The following is a 14,020-nucleotide window of genomic DNA, read 5'->3' on the forward strand; positions in this document are numbered from 1 at the left end:
GCACTGTATGCTACGCGCCTACGAATTATGTACGTGCATATATGACGTAACATTATTATAACTATTACATATAAGTATATAGTTCAGGTGGGTAGCTGCGTCAGATGCGTAGGCTGCAAAGGAATAAGTAAAGGTTTATTCCATACTGAAAAGAGAAGAAAGAAAACACAACGTTTCGGCCGTGGAGCCTCCTCGGACGAAACGTTGTGTTTTTTCTTTTCTTTTCAGCATGGAATAAACCTATTACTTGTTCCCATATAAGTATATATACAAATAGAATTTATGTAATATCTAAGATAATTTTAGTATAATATATTTACCTTAAACATCACATAAACTATATAATTTTACAGGTGTTTGCATACACAAAAGTTCTGAACGTAAAATGCAAACTATGAAAAAATGTGACAGTGTTTTTGTATGAACTTTTCAGGACTTAAATCGTTTAGGGGTTATTTTCTTCGAACAAAGTGACAACTTTAATTTACTTTGTGAATATATATGCGGTTGTGCGGCTTTAATATTTCAATTTTTTGCGGTGCATGCATATATTATAAATCCAAGAATTTTTATGAATGATAATAATCATTATAATCAACCAGATTAAGAAAAATTAAGAACTTGCAAAATATTTTATTGTATCAGATAATATGGTGCGAAAATGTGAGGAATAGGGTTTTTAGAGTAGTTTTGACAGGTGAGAGAAGCGGTGGCAACATGCGACCGTTTTGCATCTGTTCGTATATTTTAAATATAAATTGATCGAATTACAATTCAAGTACACGGGGGGCACCAATCTGCATTTCTGAATCTTCTGTAGAATATAGTATTTTCGTTTGACGAGGCCATGGTTACAACTACAGTTTTTTTTAATACCGATATTATATTGTACATTCTAAGACTGTAAATAATGACAGGAATCAACCACAGTGAACGTGTCTAAATGTGAGGTTACTAATCGCCTTAAGGAAGCCAGGTGCGCTCTGTTTTACAGTCAAGAAATTATTAACTTAATTATTGTTCTTGGCCTGTATTTCCGGGCTTTGCCATTGTGTTCTGTTTCGGGTGATGGGCGGTATAAAGTTGACAGCAACCAGTAACCAAAAATGGTTCTGAAGGCGAGCTTTGATGGGATCCAGCACTGATGACGCGTCGATGAGAAAACAAAATGAAATGAAACTGACTAACCCCCCTCCCCGAATTAAAAATAACTCCTGCACGCAGAGCCTCGATCAGAATTTTCTGGAAGCGTCTTATTAAGCTGCAAATACCAAATAAACCTGCTGTACCTTATATAGGAAGGAAAACTCAAACCCGTGGTTTCAGAACTCTCGAATTCTGGGCGCCTCGCTTTGCCCCTGCGGAACTCACGAGGTCAAATTCATGCAAATCTGCGAGGGTATAATTGACCTTTCAACTTCTCAGGCAGAGAGCCGGTGACGCTGTAAGGTTGAAACAAACGCAGAGCACGCTCGCCGGAATATGCCTATTTCCCAAGTTCCCACTCTCTGGGCAGCTGGTTCGCTCGCAGATCGATGTCCTCGTCGTCATCGATTGCCCCCGTTTCGATCATGTTGAAATTGGGTCTTCGTGGGGGTTTTTTTTCTTTGCCACTTAGAAAATCTTGGATTTTTGGTGTGTCGTGCAGAAAGCCCGAGACATGTTAATCTTGCGTTTTGATACTTTTGATGCTGAGAAGGACAGAGGCCCAATTTAACAACATACCTTTAATGGGGGGGGTTAGGGTTAGGGTTAGGGTTAATGGGGGGGGGGGTGAAGGTATATTTGAGTGTCTTCTCGAAATGAAGGTTGCTTGGCAAGCTGAAGGCCAGCTTTCGGTCTCTTCCGTTTCAGAACCGAAGACAAGGCCTTTGGCTCAAGGTCTTAATGAACCTGCCACTGGCTGCTGCAGACCAGGCAGCGCTCCGACCCGCCTGCAGCCTGTACAGGTAATTTAATAAGGATATAATTAATGCAGGCAAAGCCCTTTATTTATCTCCTAGTGCTGTGCTACAGCAGGTCTCGACACCGTCTCGGAATAGGAACGGACGGCTCTCTACACTGCTGCTACCTGGAATGGAGAGAATTCTTGTGCAGGATCGTTAGAGATAAGGGAGCATGCACGCAGGTTCAACTAATTGGAGGAAGAGAGATTTCTCGTGTTAAGAGAGAGTGGGCGGGGCGGGTTACATACATTTTGATCGTTTCAAAGACGGTTTACCGGAGGGGAACCGCAAGCTGCTTTTCACCTTGAACGATTCGGGCCTTAACATGCAATTCAATTATCCCGTTTTTTTTTGGTGTAACCATAACATTCTCATAAGGGCTTCGTAAGCAAGTGAACTTCCTTCGACCGGGAGGCCGCGTCCCACAGGCAGCCAACAAGCGTTTTTTTTTTCCTTTCCTGTGGAAAACGTCGTACACACACACACACACAAAATATATTTTAAGGCTTGAAAGAAGCCGCGCGTTCCTGCAGCGCATCTCTGCGACCGTGGGCGCGCGACTGAGGTCACGTGCTACACAAACAGTACAGCAAGACTTTCGTTTTACGGCATTCTGCATTCCAGCTCATTAAAAATCACAGCGGCGCTCCTGCAGCCACAGAATACTCCAGCTGTAATTAGTCATTCAAAGGCACATTCCAAAAAGAACACCGGGTTTCTTTTTGCATTTAAGATCATATAGTTTTTCGGCATTCAACCAGCGCCCTCGAATGATTTATTATTAACGCAGAGCCTAAAACGTATACATAGATACATGAACAAGAACAAGAGTCAGATCCCAATAAAAGCAAGCTGCTTTATAAATTATAATAACGCCCTTCAAAACTTCAAAACTTTCATTTTCAATATTGCATATACAGATGAAAGTAAGACTGCGTCAGAACAAAGACAGAAGGGTCTTTAATTTGGTGTCAGCACCCTTGTTTATTTCCGGGGGCAGTAAAACCCCACAACAGCCGTCGAACTAATGAACAATTAAAGACAGCAGCACCAATAAATTCATCCTAAACAGCGACTTTTTGCTTTTCAGTCTGGATTACCTTGTAACTTGTTTTCATTTTTTTTAGCTCAGATAAAGACTCAGTATAACGCAAGGATGAGCTTTTCAAACACAAAAGCGTTTCTTAACACGTGTGAGTTAAAAGAAAAATACTTTATTGTTGGTTTTCGAGTATTTCTGAACACAAGGATTGCGCTGTTCTCCCTGCTCGAACACGCTTTTGCTATTATTTTAGCCCTTGACGTTTCTGGAGAAAATGGATGCACCCCCATTTCCAACAGCAAACCCCCCGTCACCATCGCTACTCATATTAAAAAGTATAAATTAAGCCAGTCCCCGCTTCCTGTCACATAATACGCCATTCACGTCTCGAATAAGAGGTAGTTCTTAAAAGGGAGCTAAGGACTGCTTACTGCACTTAACTTTCCTCCGATATATTCATCAACCGTGCAGGCTGTTTGTGTTAAAACTCCTATCCGGTTTCATTTGTCAAAAGCCCGAACTTTCATCCTCGGCTCAGTGCGATAGGCAGGGCACTTCTCCGAGAACCCAGCGATCGCTTATCTCTGCCATCTATATAAACAACCAGGCCGCTTCAGCCCAAATAGCTCGCAGATACCGGCGATTCATCACCGGCCCAAGACTGGAAACGCATTACAGGCCGATGTACTTGGTCGTGAAAAGTCACGGTTAATATTTATATTGTCTGTGAATCATTCTGGGGTTACAGTATTTTTTTGGGGGGGGCGCTTGTGTTCCTTTGACATTTGACCAGAGACAACCCATTTTGAGTATGAAACTCGTTATAATTGACCTTGACTGATATTTTCGGACGCAGGACGTGGCTTTCATGTGCCTCTCTCTCTCTCCTTTAAATCCTTATTTAGATTAAAGATCATATTTAAAAGCCGGGATCATGAAAAGCAGGAAAGAGTCATTCAACCCCAGATTTCTGAGCTGTTTAACAATGAGGTTCAGTAGAGGGGTTCGGGCTGGTCGATCCCACGTGCCGGAAGGCGAGTGAAGTTCCCCCGTTTCTCAAAATAAACCACCGATAGTTTTGTTTTTTTCCACGTTTGATATACCTGTGCACGAATGTTGGGATGGCACGGGGGTGGGATTGGGGTGGAAATGAAGTTTAGTTGTTTAGTTGTGTAGCCGTGTTGGACTCTACGTTGTTGTTTTCAAGTGTTGCGGTGACTTATCGCCGTCGAACAAATTCGAGAACAGTGTGAAAATCGAGTCGCTACAGGATCCCGTCTATAAAAACAGAGCCAGGTATGATGGAACCATCAGAACTTTCTTCACGGTGTCACAAAGTTCAGAAACGCGACAGGACAGTTTTATCTGCCTGAACTCAATGGGACAGCGTGTAAGTTGTATTGCTATATCGTGCTTTATATATTTAAAACCGTGATAATAATGAATGTCCGATGTTGTTCTCAGTAGCTTTCTTCGTGTGTTCTTGGCCTTTAAAAGCAACCAGCACGTCACTTTATGATGCTCCAAAGTTTGCGCGGCACTAGCTGGGCTGTCAATAGACTTGATAACTACTGAAGACGGAACGCGTGTATCTCTGTCTTTATCTCTCTCTCTCTGTTCTGTCTGTCCGCCATCTATTAGTCTGTCCTCCTCCACGCGCACATTTATCTGCTTTCTGGAAATAGACTCTCCAAGGCGTGGGGAGAGGAGAAGAGAGTGAGAGAGCGTGGGAGAAGGGAGAGAGAGAGAGAAGGGGAGAGAGATGTGGCTATAAACACCACTAATGAAGATATACTCTGCCTCCATTACCGCGCGGCGCTGACACTCTGAAGGCGCCGTTCATTTTGAGGCGCCCGGCGCTGGCTCGCGAGCGGATGTGCCTTGACGTTGCGAGTCGGCAATGGTCGCAACGGAGCAGTGGAAGCGCGCGGCCGCCCCAGACACACAATCAGCCCCGAGACATCGCTCTTCATTTAAAACGAGTTTATTTACTCAACGCAACACCGATACAGGACAAAAGAGAAAGGCGAGCGAAGGGAAAGTCTTTCTCCAAGTTTGTTTTTTTTTAACATTCAGGTAGTGAAACACTCCAAACTTTTTTTTTCTTCCAAAAATAACAAAAACAACGAAACGAGCATATCGCAAACAACAATATATACCATGACATACATAAGATTATACTCAGTGCAATTTAGTTCTAATTCTAAACCATCAGCACGATAAAATCATAATCCTTATAATAATCATAAAACGATTCTAAATATAAACATAGAAATGTGCGTTTATCTAGGCAGTTTAAGTTGTTGGGGAAAAAGTTCTACAGGAAATGAAAGCAGCAACAATCCACAGACAGGCATATTACACTCCGACTGAAACAGACAACGCACGTTTTCTATTTAGGTAGTGGCGGAAGGTGTATTCATCAAATCTCTGCTACTTGGTAGCTGGCTTTGAGCTCAAAAACTCTCATCATTTTTTCACTTTTTTTCCTTTTTTCTTTTTTTTTGTTATTCAAGAAAAAAACAGCAACACTGAATTCGTTTTGAAATAACATGAAATCCCTCGGAAGGGTCATTTAAAAAAATATTTCTTTTTTTATTGCAGTCTCCCTTTGTTTAGGTAGTATCTGAAGGGTTTCACGTGATTGCAGTTCCCTGGTTCATCCTTGAGTGACCATAATAACATTAATACCAAGAAATATTGTCAGAACACCCCCCCCCCCCCAATTCTCTCTGCCCTGCCACCCCTCTGCTCACCCATATAATAAAATAACAAGTACGATAATACTTCAGCAAACGAATGCCTGCAACCATAGGAAATAAATAGGTACTGTATACTAACTAGCTTGTGTCACGTTTAATACTGGCGCAGCGGCACAAAATACAGACTGAGGCCTCCAAGTGAGACTTCAATAGACGATAGAGACTAGTGTTCTGGTGAATCTGTGGCTAGCCGGCAAAGGCGGTTTTTAATTCTCATCTTGAGTCAGTCTGGGCTTCTCCTGCGCTATTCTGGCCTGTGAAGTATGAAGTAGTTAGAAAGTCCTGTCCGTGTCCTCTTTTGGAGTCCGGTGTAGACCTCTGTGATTCGCACCTAGACATGGAAACATATGCTTATATATATATATCCGCTTTGCTCCTGTTAGTGTTTTAAAACATATTTGAGGTCTTCATTTATTTTATTTTTTTAAAAAAGAAAAAAAATATGTTTCTCAAGTAATTTGAAATTCATGCTGTTTTTGTCGATGTTGTTTAAAAAAAAAAAACCTCCCTGACTATTTCGGAAGCACCTTATTTCCAGATCCTCGAGATTTTAATTCCCCCCCCCCCCCCCCCCCGAGAAAGGACACATCTGTAATGCGCTGGAGACCGTGTCGGGTCCAGTCACTCAGTCCGGGCCCGTTCGTATGTTTTTCAGTCAAAAGACACTCCGCATCTTCCGTCGTCAGGGGGAAATGTGTTTTGACAGCGATGGCCGTGGGATTCTCTTCACATGTTGACTCAATAACAAAAACGATGGTCATAAAAGTTTAGCGCTTTCTCTCTCCTCTTCCCGCCTCACCCCCCTCTCCGTCTCTCTTCCTTTTTTTTTTAAGCAATATAACCATAAAAGAGGAGGTCGCACAATCACTCCTTGGCCTCCTCTTTCTGTTCCGTGTCCTTCTCCTCTCTGTCGCCGTCTTCGTTGCCGTCTTCCTCGGCCTCGGCTTCTCCCCTCTGGCCCGGGAACTTGTCCTTATTGTTCTCCTTTTTCCACTTCATCCGCCGGTTCTGGAACCAGATTTTCACCTGGCGCTCCGTCAGTCCGAGCGCGTGCGACACCTCGATCCGGCGCTTCCGCGTCAGGTACGGGTTGAACAGAAACTCCTTCTCCAGCTCCAGCGTCTGGTACCGGCTGTAGGTCTGTCTGCCGCTGCGCCTGCCCGGAGCTGCGACAAAAGAAAACCATAGAGGCAGAGTAGTGCCGAGTTTACGGAAAGTGCCGTAGCTAAAAGAGAGAGGGGGGAGAAAAACTATCCACTTTTTTCCCACACACAAACAAAACCCCGACAACGACGCGCACACCGCATGGACGAGAAGGCCCGAAAAAGGAGAAAGAAAGAAAAAAAAAACACAGGAGAATGAGCATTGATCGAGTCAGGTTTGAAGTTTTAAATTTCTGAAACAAATGTTTGTGACCTGCCGCCCCGCACCCAGACTCTCCCAGATGAAGTCAGGCTCTTGCATTTTTTTTTTTAATTCTGAGCATTTCTGGTCTTGAAAAATAGTGTCCTGGTGGTTAAAAGCGAATGTCCCCGTTGCCCTTTGAAGTGTCTTACTTGACTTGCATCGAGACCCGCGAGTTAATGTTAGCATCTGACCTGGAAGGGTCGTGTTTTTGGGAGAGCACAGGAAGTACGTGATGAGAGGAAAAACCATTCATGCTTTCCATCAGTTCGTTATGTGGCTACTCGTGCATTTATTTGTCCAAGGCCTCAAGAACAAGCGCCCACGTTTTTCTAGTAAAGGACTGGATGAACGTTACAGGCTGCTATTTAAACTGTCTTACGTAGGTAGCTGGATGAATGAGATTTTATTTACTGGCCTAAGGAGAACTCGTAAAATATTTTATTACAGGATAAAAAAAAAACAAGTTAATGTCTCTTTTATGAGATCAAAACTCTTCCAACAGAGGCAGCTCGTTATGTCAGCGGAGCTGCGCTGTGCAGGGGGCCGGAGTGCCGACGCTTCTAATGCGGTTCAGAGGGTTATTGTTTTGGCCAGCTTTACGTTCAAGAGGGCATCGCAGGCTTCGACAAACATAAACACGACAATTTATGTACCCTACAGTTCAATTCGCTACACAAAAAAATGTCCTCATTACAGTTTTAATGAAGGGCAATAAATCTCGGCAATCGTATAATCTCGGGTCGTAACACAGCGAGACTTCAGTGATAGCAAAACTGTGCGCGGTCAAAGATTTTTTTAATGGAGGTTTTCGCGTTCGTACTACTTAAGGGAATACGTCTCATTGTGCTATTTGAAGTTCTTTCCAGTGCCAGATTAAGCGAAAGGGAAGCGCTGGGGGAACCGGATTTCATAGCGACCCCACTATTAACTGGGACGGCTGTAAGTGCAAAAGCAAAGCTGAAAAAAAAAGAAAATAATTAGAACTGGATTTTTGGCTCCCAGCTTTCAGACGGAGCAAGTGTAGCTGATTTAAAGTTTTAAATTGCACGCGATCGGAGCTCGATGGAAGTCAAATCTGCCTAAAGAACAGTGACGGTTTATTGGTATCGGTTTGTCGTTTAATTATTACCGCGGCCCTAAAGTTGCGGTTGTGGCTATCGCCATATCTTTTTTGTTTTGTTTTGTTTTGTTTTGCACGTGTGGCATGTTGTGCACAAGAAACGTGTGTTGATGTGTGCATCGCTGGGGAGATCTATAGTTCAAGCCCAGTGCTGTTACACCGACCCCTCTAAACCTCAGTCATCACAATAAAAGAACGCGACTTTTACCCCACGCAAGAATTATAAATCTCCTGTCACTGATGCGATCTTCAACCCCGAGGGAGGGGATGAGAGGTGAGGGCACACGATTCTGAGGACCCCCTCTTTCGGCTTCCCGACTACCTGTACGGTCAGTGTCTCCCCCAGTTCCAGCCCTGGTCAACAGACTGTTCTTCGTCTTCATTATGTTTTTGTTTCTATTTATGTTGCAGGGCAAACGACGCGAGTGACCGTTCCTGACCCACGAAAGTCGCCAGCTTTCTTCCGCATTTCCAGATTTGAAATCCCAAACTTTACGGTGCGGGGTGCGTATGCCTTTTGTTTGTGTTTTTATTTTATTTTTTTTGGTGGAGAAGTCTTGAAGGCGAGGCGAAGTAAAGAACTGCCTTTTCCAGTCTTTGTTTTAAGTCAAACGTTTCCTGGTTGGGTTCACCTAACTTCCATGAACGAGCTTTAATGAAAAGAGCTTACAGCGCAGAGGACATAAAAAAAAACAACTACCCTAGCTTTCTTTACTTGGCTTCATCTTAAAAGACGCCAAGAGGATGGATTGCAAAATAATGAAGGAAGTTTAACGAAGACCCTGCCTAGAAACACACACATACACATAGTCAACCTCTGTCATATCGGCTCACAACTCATACAGCACAAGTAAAAACACAAAAGGACTCTAACCGTGAGGTCTCATCCAAGGGAACATGAGACTAGGAGACGAATTTTGGTTTAAGTGGCCTTGTCCGTCTCCGGGGTTAGCGCCGTTAGACGACTTACAGTCGGGATACTGCGCTACGCCGGACTCTTGCTGCGAGCAGTACAGCGACTGCCGGGGAAGAGACTCGTAGCCGTAGAATTTCGCGGCGTCCCCGTGGCAGGCTAGCGCGCAGGCATTCTGCTGGTAGCCGGCGTTGGCCATGCCGGACGGGCCGTGCTGGAAGAAGTCTTGGACGTGATGCGACGCGTGCTGGAAGCCGGGCGCCCCGGCTCCGGGTCCGTACACCAGCGTGTGGCTCCGGCTCACGGTCTGTGGGAACCGGCAGTCGTAGTAAGCTGGCTCCAGCGTCTCGCCGGATTTGTATTTGGAGAAGAGAGGGTTCACGAAATAGGAGCTCATCGCTTTCTCATGCAAGAGGCGGAAAACGGGGGTAACGTGCCGGAGAGGTGTAGCCGTTGCTGGGTTGTTTTATTGTCAACGGTGTCGCTTCCTTTAGAGAAAAAAGGTCCCCTTCATTTCTCCCAAATCACCTCGCCGCCACTATTACCAGTGTCTCGGCAACCGGAACCCGAGAAAAAAAAAATCGGCTGCTGCCCCTTTGGACAATCTCTGTCCGCTCTCTCTCTCTCTACACTCGCTCTCTCCTTTCTCTCTCTCTCTCTCCCGTGTGAGTCTTGCTCTCTCTCAGTCCCCCCTCCCTCACCACCACCGCCACCCCTAGTTTTTTCTATTTGCAGAGCCTCAAATCCGGCTCACGGCGAGTGCGAATGTACAGGCTACAGCTGAAGAACAGTCAGAGCTCGTGAGATAATTTTCTTCTTTCCTACCCCCCCTTACACACACACAGCACCACCACAACCTTCACAGCCGCCAACCCACTCGACCCTCCCCTCCTCTGAACTCTCTCCTATGTCTACCTTGCACAGCGCAAGCGGTCAATTCTTCACGATTCCGGCTGCTGCGTTTACAGTACGATTAAAGGGTTTCTTTTTGTGTGTGTGTGTGTGCCTGTATAGATAAATGCACACGTGCAGGGGAAAATAGCTCCAAACACACCTACTGAAAGGAAGGCGCAGCCTCTCGAGAGCAAAGGTCACGTGTGAGAGCGTGTGCGAGGGACAGAGGGAGAATGATATCGTGAAGGAACATTAAGAGAAGCGCGCACACACACGTATATATATATATCAGTATAAAAAAAAACTCGTGCCCCGAGCAGCCATAGTTACACGGTCGTACCCAGAATAACTAATTGTGCCCATGCTTACTCTCTTGTATTACAAAATACAAGCATTTTGTAAAGGTGTGTATGTGTATTGGTACACAAGGAGCAACACAGGGGCATTAAGATGTTTAGTAAACGACCACGCGCCATTGATACCACGCTGTCTACGTCACTCTCAAGGCCCGTGGCACCATTGTTGTTTTACGTTTCCCGGCGCATCTCCAAGACCGGAGTGGAAATACCTCAAGCCCTCGCACTCCCTGTACGACGCCCTGAGAGACTGTGCGTCTTACAGGGATTTATGAAGGAAATATAAAGTTCAGAGAACTTTGTTCAGTGCTCAACCTAAAAACACCAGGCAGTGAGTGACGTGTTTTTAATTTTCACTTGAGCCTCTGGTTTATGCAGGTGTCTGTAAGCAAGCCTACACCTCTTTAACACAGGAAAGGAAAACGTAGTGGGATTATTTCTCTTTCAGCACGATTTCGCGGCCTGTTTTATTTGACGCACGCGGGGCCTGCATGGTCTGTGTTTCATGTTCGAAATTCAGGCTGGGCAGCCTCGCGCGCCCGCAGTTCGGAGAGAGCTGCTCGTGACCACGAATTCGGAACATGCCTTTCGGCCAGGAGCGTATCAAAACCTCAGAACAGCAACACGGTAAATTTGTTTTCACTGAATTATGGCTTCCTCGACACAGACTGGAGGTAACAGAACTACGTTGGTTGTGTCCAATTCTCATTTAATGACTTGTGCTGTATTTGAGCTTGCAGATATTATTTTCATGTACGCATAAATACATTAGGCATTTCATTACATTGCCGAATGAAATGCGGAATAAGATGTTAATACGATCTCTGACCTTTAATCGAAACTCCCTCGTGAAACCTGTATACATAGCTTTGTGAACCGAAAGAGATTAAATTTGTGGTTTTAATTCCCTTATGTTTTTTTAGATCTTTTGATACAGAGGCAGAACCAACAAGAAAACTTTCAGGAAGGACTCGATCAAACGTCCCAACTCTTGAACTGACAACTTCAGGACTCCACAAGGTTATGATATAACAATTACTTAGAGAATCTCTTCTAGCACATCCAATACGAAACTATAAATAAAATATGACGTGGACTGCAAAAAGGAGTTTTACTTTTTAGAAGTGCAATGACGAACCTCTCAATTATTCGAAAGTAAATTCGTAGACTGTTTTACGATAGTAAAACATTAATTATCAATGCAGAAAGAAAAAGAGTTTGATTTAAAGCTAGAAATCATTACAAGTTTAGTTTAATCTGAATAATTTTGTTACATATGGCTGTGTTTAATTCTCTTTTGCATTTCTCTGAAATTATTTTAAAAAATATTGATATCGACTCATTATTTTAGATGACCTTAAAATAAATACCCCTGGAAATATGAATTGTTGTTACTGCAAGTGCATATATATGCGAATACTGTAGATGTACACATTTAATATAACGAGTGTCCCTCATTGAGTGTTGCCCTCTAACGAACTGACTGATGAGGATTTGCGTGGAAAATGAATTCTACACATGCTCGAGTCTTCCAGCCTCGTCGAATCTATTCGTACGCTGTAGTAAATCCGTACGGGGAGTTAATAAAAAAAACTACATTATAAGCCTCATTATTTCAATTGGCACATAAATGTTTATGTAGTGTTTTGTTTCTACCCGTGTTCTGTCACTGGGCCTTAAACTCGCCTCACCACCTCCCTCGCCTGATGCCGTTTGTGTGTGTGTGTGTGGATTCATTGTCGATTTTTACACAGCGTCGTAAAAGCACGAGGAGAAGCCCTGGAACGGAAGAGTTTAACGCCGGAATCCTGCGCTCAAGTTCTGGCACAGCCTCGCGCACAAGGCCCTGCCAGTCGCTGCAAGCGCTTATCCGGGCGGCCGGCACCTGTCCCAAATCCTGCAAATGTATCAGTGTCGCTGTTCTTTATTCAACCGAGAGCAGTCTGTGTGAAAAGCAAGAATTTCTACGGGTTTTTTTTTTCACCTTTTGTAACTCTTCTGTTTATAAAGCGACTGTGCTGTTTTATGTTGGGTTTTTTTTTTCCAAATCGAATTTGGTTTAGTTGTTAACAGTTAACAGTGCGTTGTCTTGAACCTACGGAGCAATGAATTTTGGATTTTTTTATTACTTGCAGTTTCCTTACTTTAATTAAAAGCTCTTATTTTCCCTGCGTCTTGTGTGTTCTTGTATTCCTGTCTCCTACGAAGGGGTTTCCAACCGTGGACGCAACAAACCACGATTCACACTAAACACACTTGCTTTCCCGCGTACTTCAAAAGTTCAAGACGCTTCCCTGTATCTAACCCTACTCACGCCACGTCAGGGAACATTACTTATTGTTCTACACGCCGCAGGTAGGGCACGACACGGCAGCAGTGTTACTGAGCACACCCATTCGTTTACAGGCGTGGACGAATGCAACACGGGCTGTTAAGACCCCTTTGGACTGAAGGTCAGATGTCTTCCAGGATTACATGTTAAACCCAAATGGAACTGACAGCTTCCAAAGATTTTCTGCTTTTCACAAACTTATATAAAGGTGTATATAGCAGGACCATACCCCTACCATTAGTTCATGTTTTATCCCATGTGTTACTAAAATAGGTGGTTACCCTAACAAGCCTTTGTTTGAATAGAGCACATCTATGTATAAATGTGGGCCCTTCACAGACGAACACACACACATATACATACATAAGAAGGGAAAATAAATATACCATGTTCTCTCCAATAAAACTTTTTCTTTATCCAGACATACCTGCATTTATACGTAGACGACTGTCAGTAATTACACTTGATTTAATTTCACCACGAATATGAATTATTAGAGTACACAGTTTTGAAAATAATAAAGATATATATATATAAGTTCGCTGTTGTGTTGGCGAGCAGTACAGAAATTAGTATTAGAACCCGAGACCTAAACTGAAATTAGGCTGCTATTTTAGTGTAACTTTTGTTAAATTTTCTGTGGAAGTTGGTTCATGAGCTGACTTTGGGGCGACTTCAGTTTCCACCTCAAGAAAAGGGGAATAATGAGGAGTGAAGCAGAGTGACGTTATCTTTAGCTGGGCTCAGCCACATCCCTAAAAAAATAACACGAACGAAACACCACATAGTGATAATTCATAACCTTAAAAAGTCTGTTTCAGCCTTAATGTTCTGCGGCGCTGACTGTTCTCTCTCTTCGTGATTGATATCCTTTCAGTGGGCCTGATCGCTGCGGGTCTTCTTCGCAGAAGTGCTTTCCACTCGGAAAAACACCAGATCCAGGGCGGAGACAGCCCGGAACCCGAGCGAAATATGAAGCAACAGCGACATCTAGTGTTCGTCGAGGGTATTGGAATTGCTTTGGTCTGGCGTGTGTATCAATATCGGTAATAATTATCCTGTGTGGTAAAGACTGAAGCATCTTCCGTTGGTTTTAGCGGTACTCCTTGGTCTGCCCGTGTCTAGAATCCCTATTCTCCTTTTGCATTCCGTTTCGATATTTTTGTGCCGGTCCATCTTCATCTACGAGCCTAATCTCGAGCTAAACTGCGAAACTGCAATGCAACACCTTCATCGGGTTTATCTGCA

General features: G+C 43.8%; 1 protein-coding gene and 1 long non-coding RNA gene across 5 annotated transcripts; one reads left to right on the forward strand and one right to left on the reverse strand.

Annotated features, from left to right (window-relative positions):
* Positions 1–4,956: 4,956 nt before the first annotated feature.
* hoxc8a (homeobox C8a) lies at positions 4,957–10,361 on the reverse strand. Of its 2 annotated transcripts, none has more exons than XM_088633575.1 (2): positions 9,248–10,361; positions 4,957–6,916 (listed from the first exon to the last, which is right to left on the reverse strand). In XM_088633575.1, the coding sequence occupies exons 1-2, from the start codon at positions 9,585–9,587 to the stop codon at positions 6,615–6,617; spliced, it is 642 nt and encodes a 213-aa protein (XP_088489701.1). In that variant the 5' UTR covers positions 9,588–10,361; the 3' UTR covers positions 4,957–6,614. The 2 variants fall into 2 exon arrangements, with proteins under 2 accessions (XP_088489701.1, XP_088489699.1); XM_088633573.1 differs by having other exon boundaries at positions 9,152–10,351.
* On the forward strand, positions 6,695–12,611 carry LOC148678461 (uncharacterized). Of its 3 annotated transcripts, none has more exons than XR_015939167.1 (4): positions 6,695–6,833; positions 8,689–8,781; positions 11,364–11,460; positions 12,195–12,611. It is a non-coding gene; the product is annotated as an uncharacterized LOC148678461 (long non-coding RNA). The 3 variants fall into 3 exon arrangements; XR_015939168.1 differs by lacking the exon at positions 6,695–6,833 and adding an exon at positions 6,915–8,551; XR_015939169.1 differs by lacking the exon at positions 6,695–6,833 and adding an exon at positions 6,915–7,128.
* Positions 12,612–14,020: the final 1,409 nt, after the last annotated feature.

The sequence above is a fragment of the Lepisosteus platostomus genome, chromosome 1 (genome assembly GCF_059453375.1).
Source record: "Lepisosteus platostomus isolate fLepPlt1 chromosome 1, fLepPlt1.hap1, whole genome shotgun sequence".
NCBI classification, from domain to species: domain Eukaryota; kingdom Metazoa; phylum Chordata; class Actinopteri; order Semionotiformes; family Lepisosteidae; genus Lepisosteus; species Lepisosteus platostomus.

Coding starts and splice junctions, on each gene's coding strand:
- hoxc8a (XM_088633573.1), bottom strand. CDS start 9,587: ATGAGCTCCTATTTCGTGAACCCTCTCTTCTCCAAATACAAATCCGGC. Junction 6,917..9,151: donor CCCTTGGATGAGACCTCACG/GTTAGAGTCCTT, acceptor CTTTTGTCGCAG/CTCCGGGCAGGCGCAGCGGC.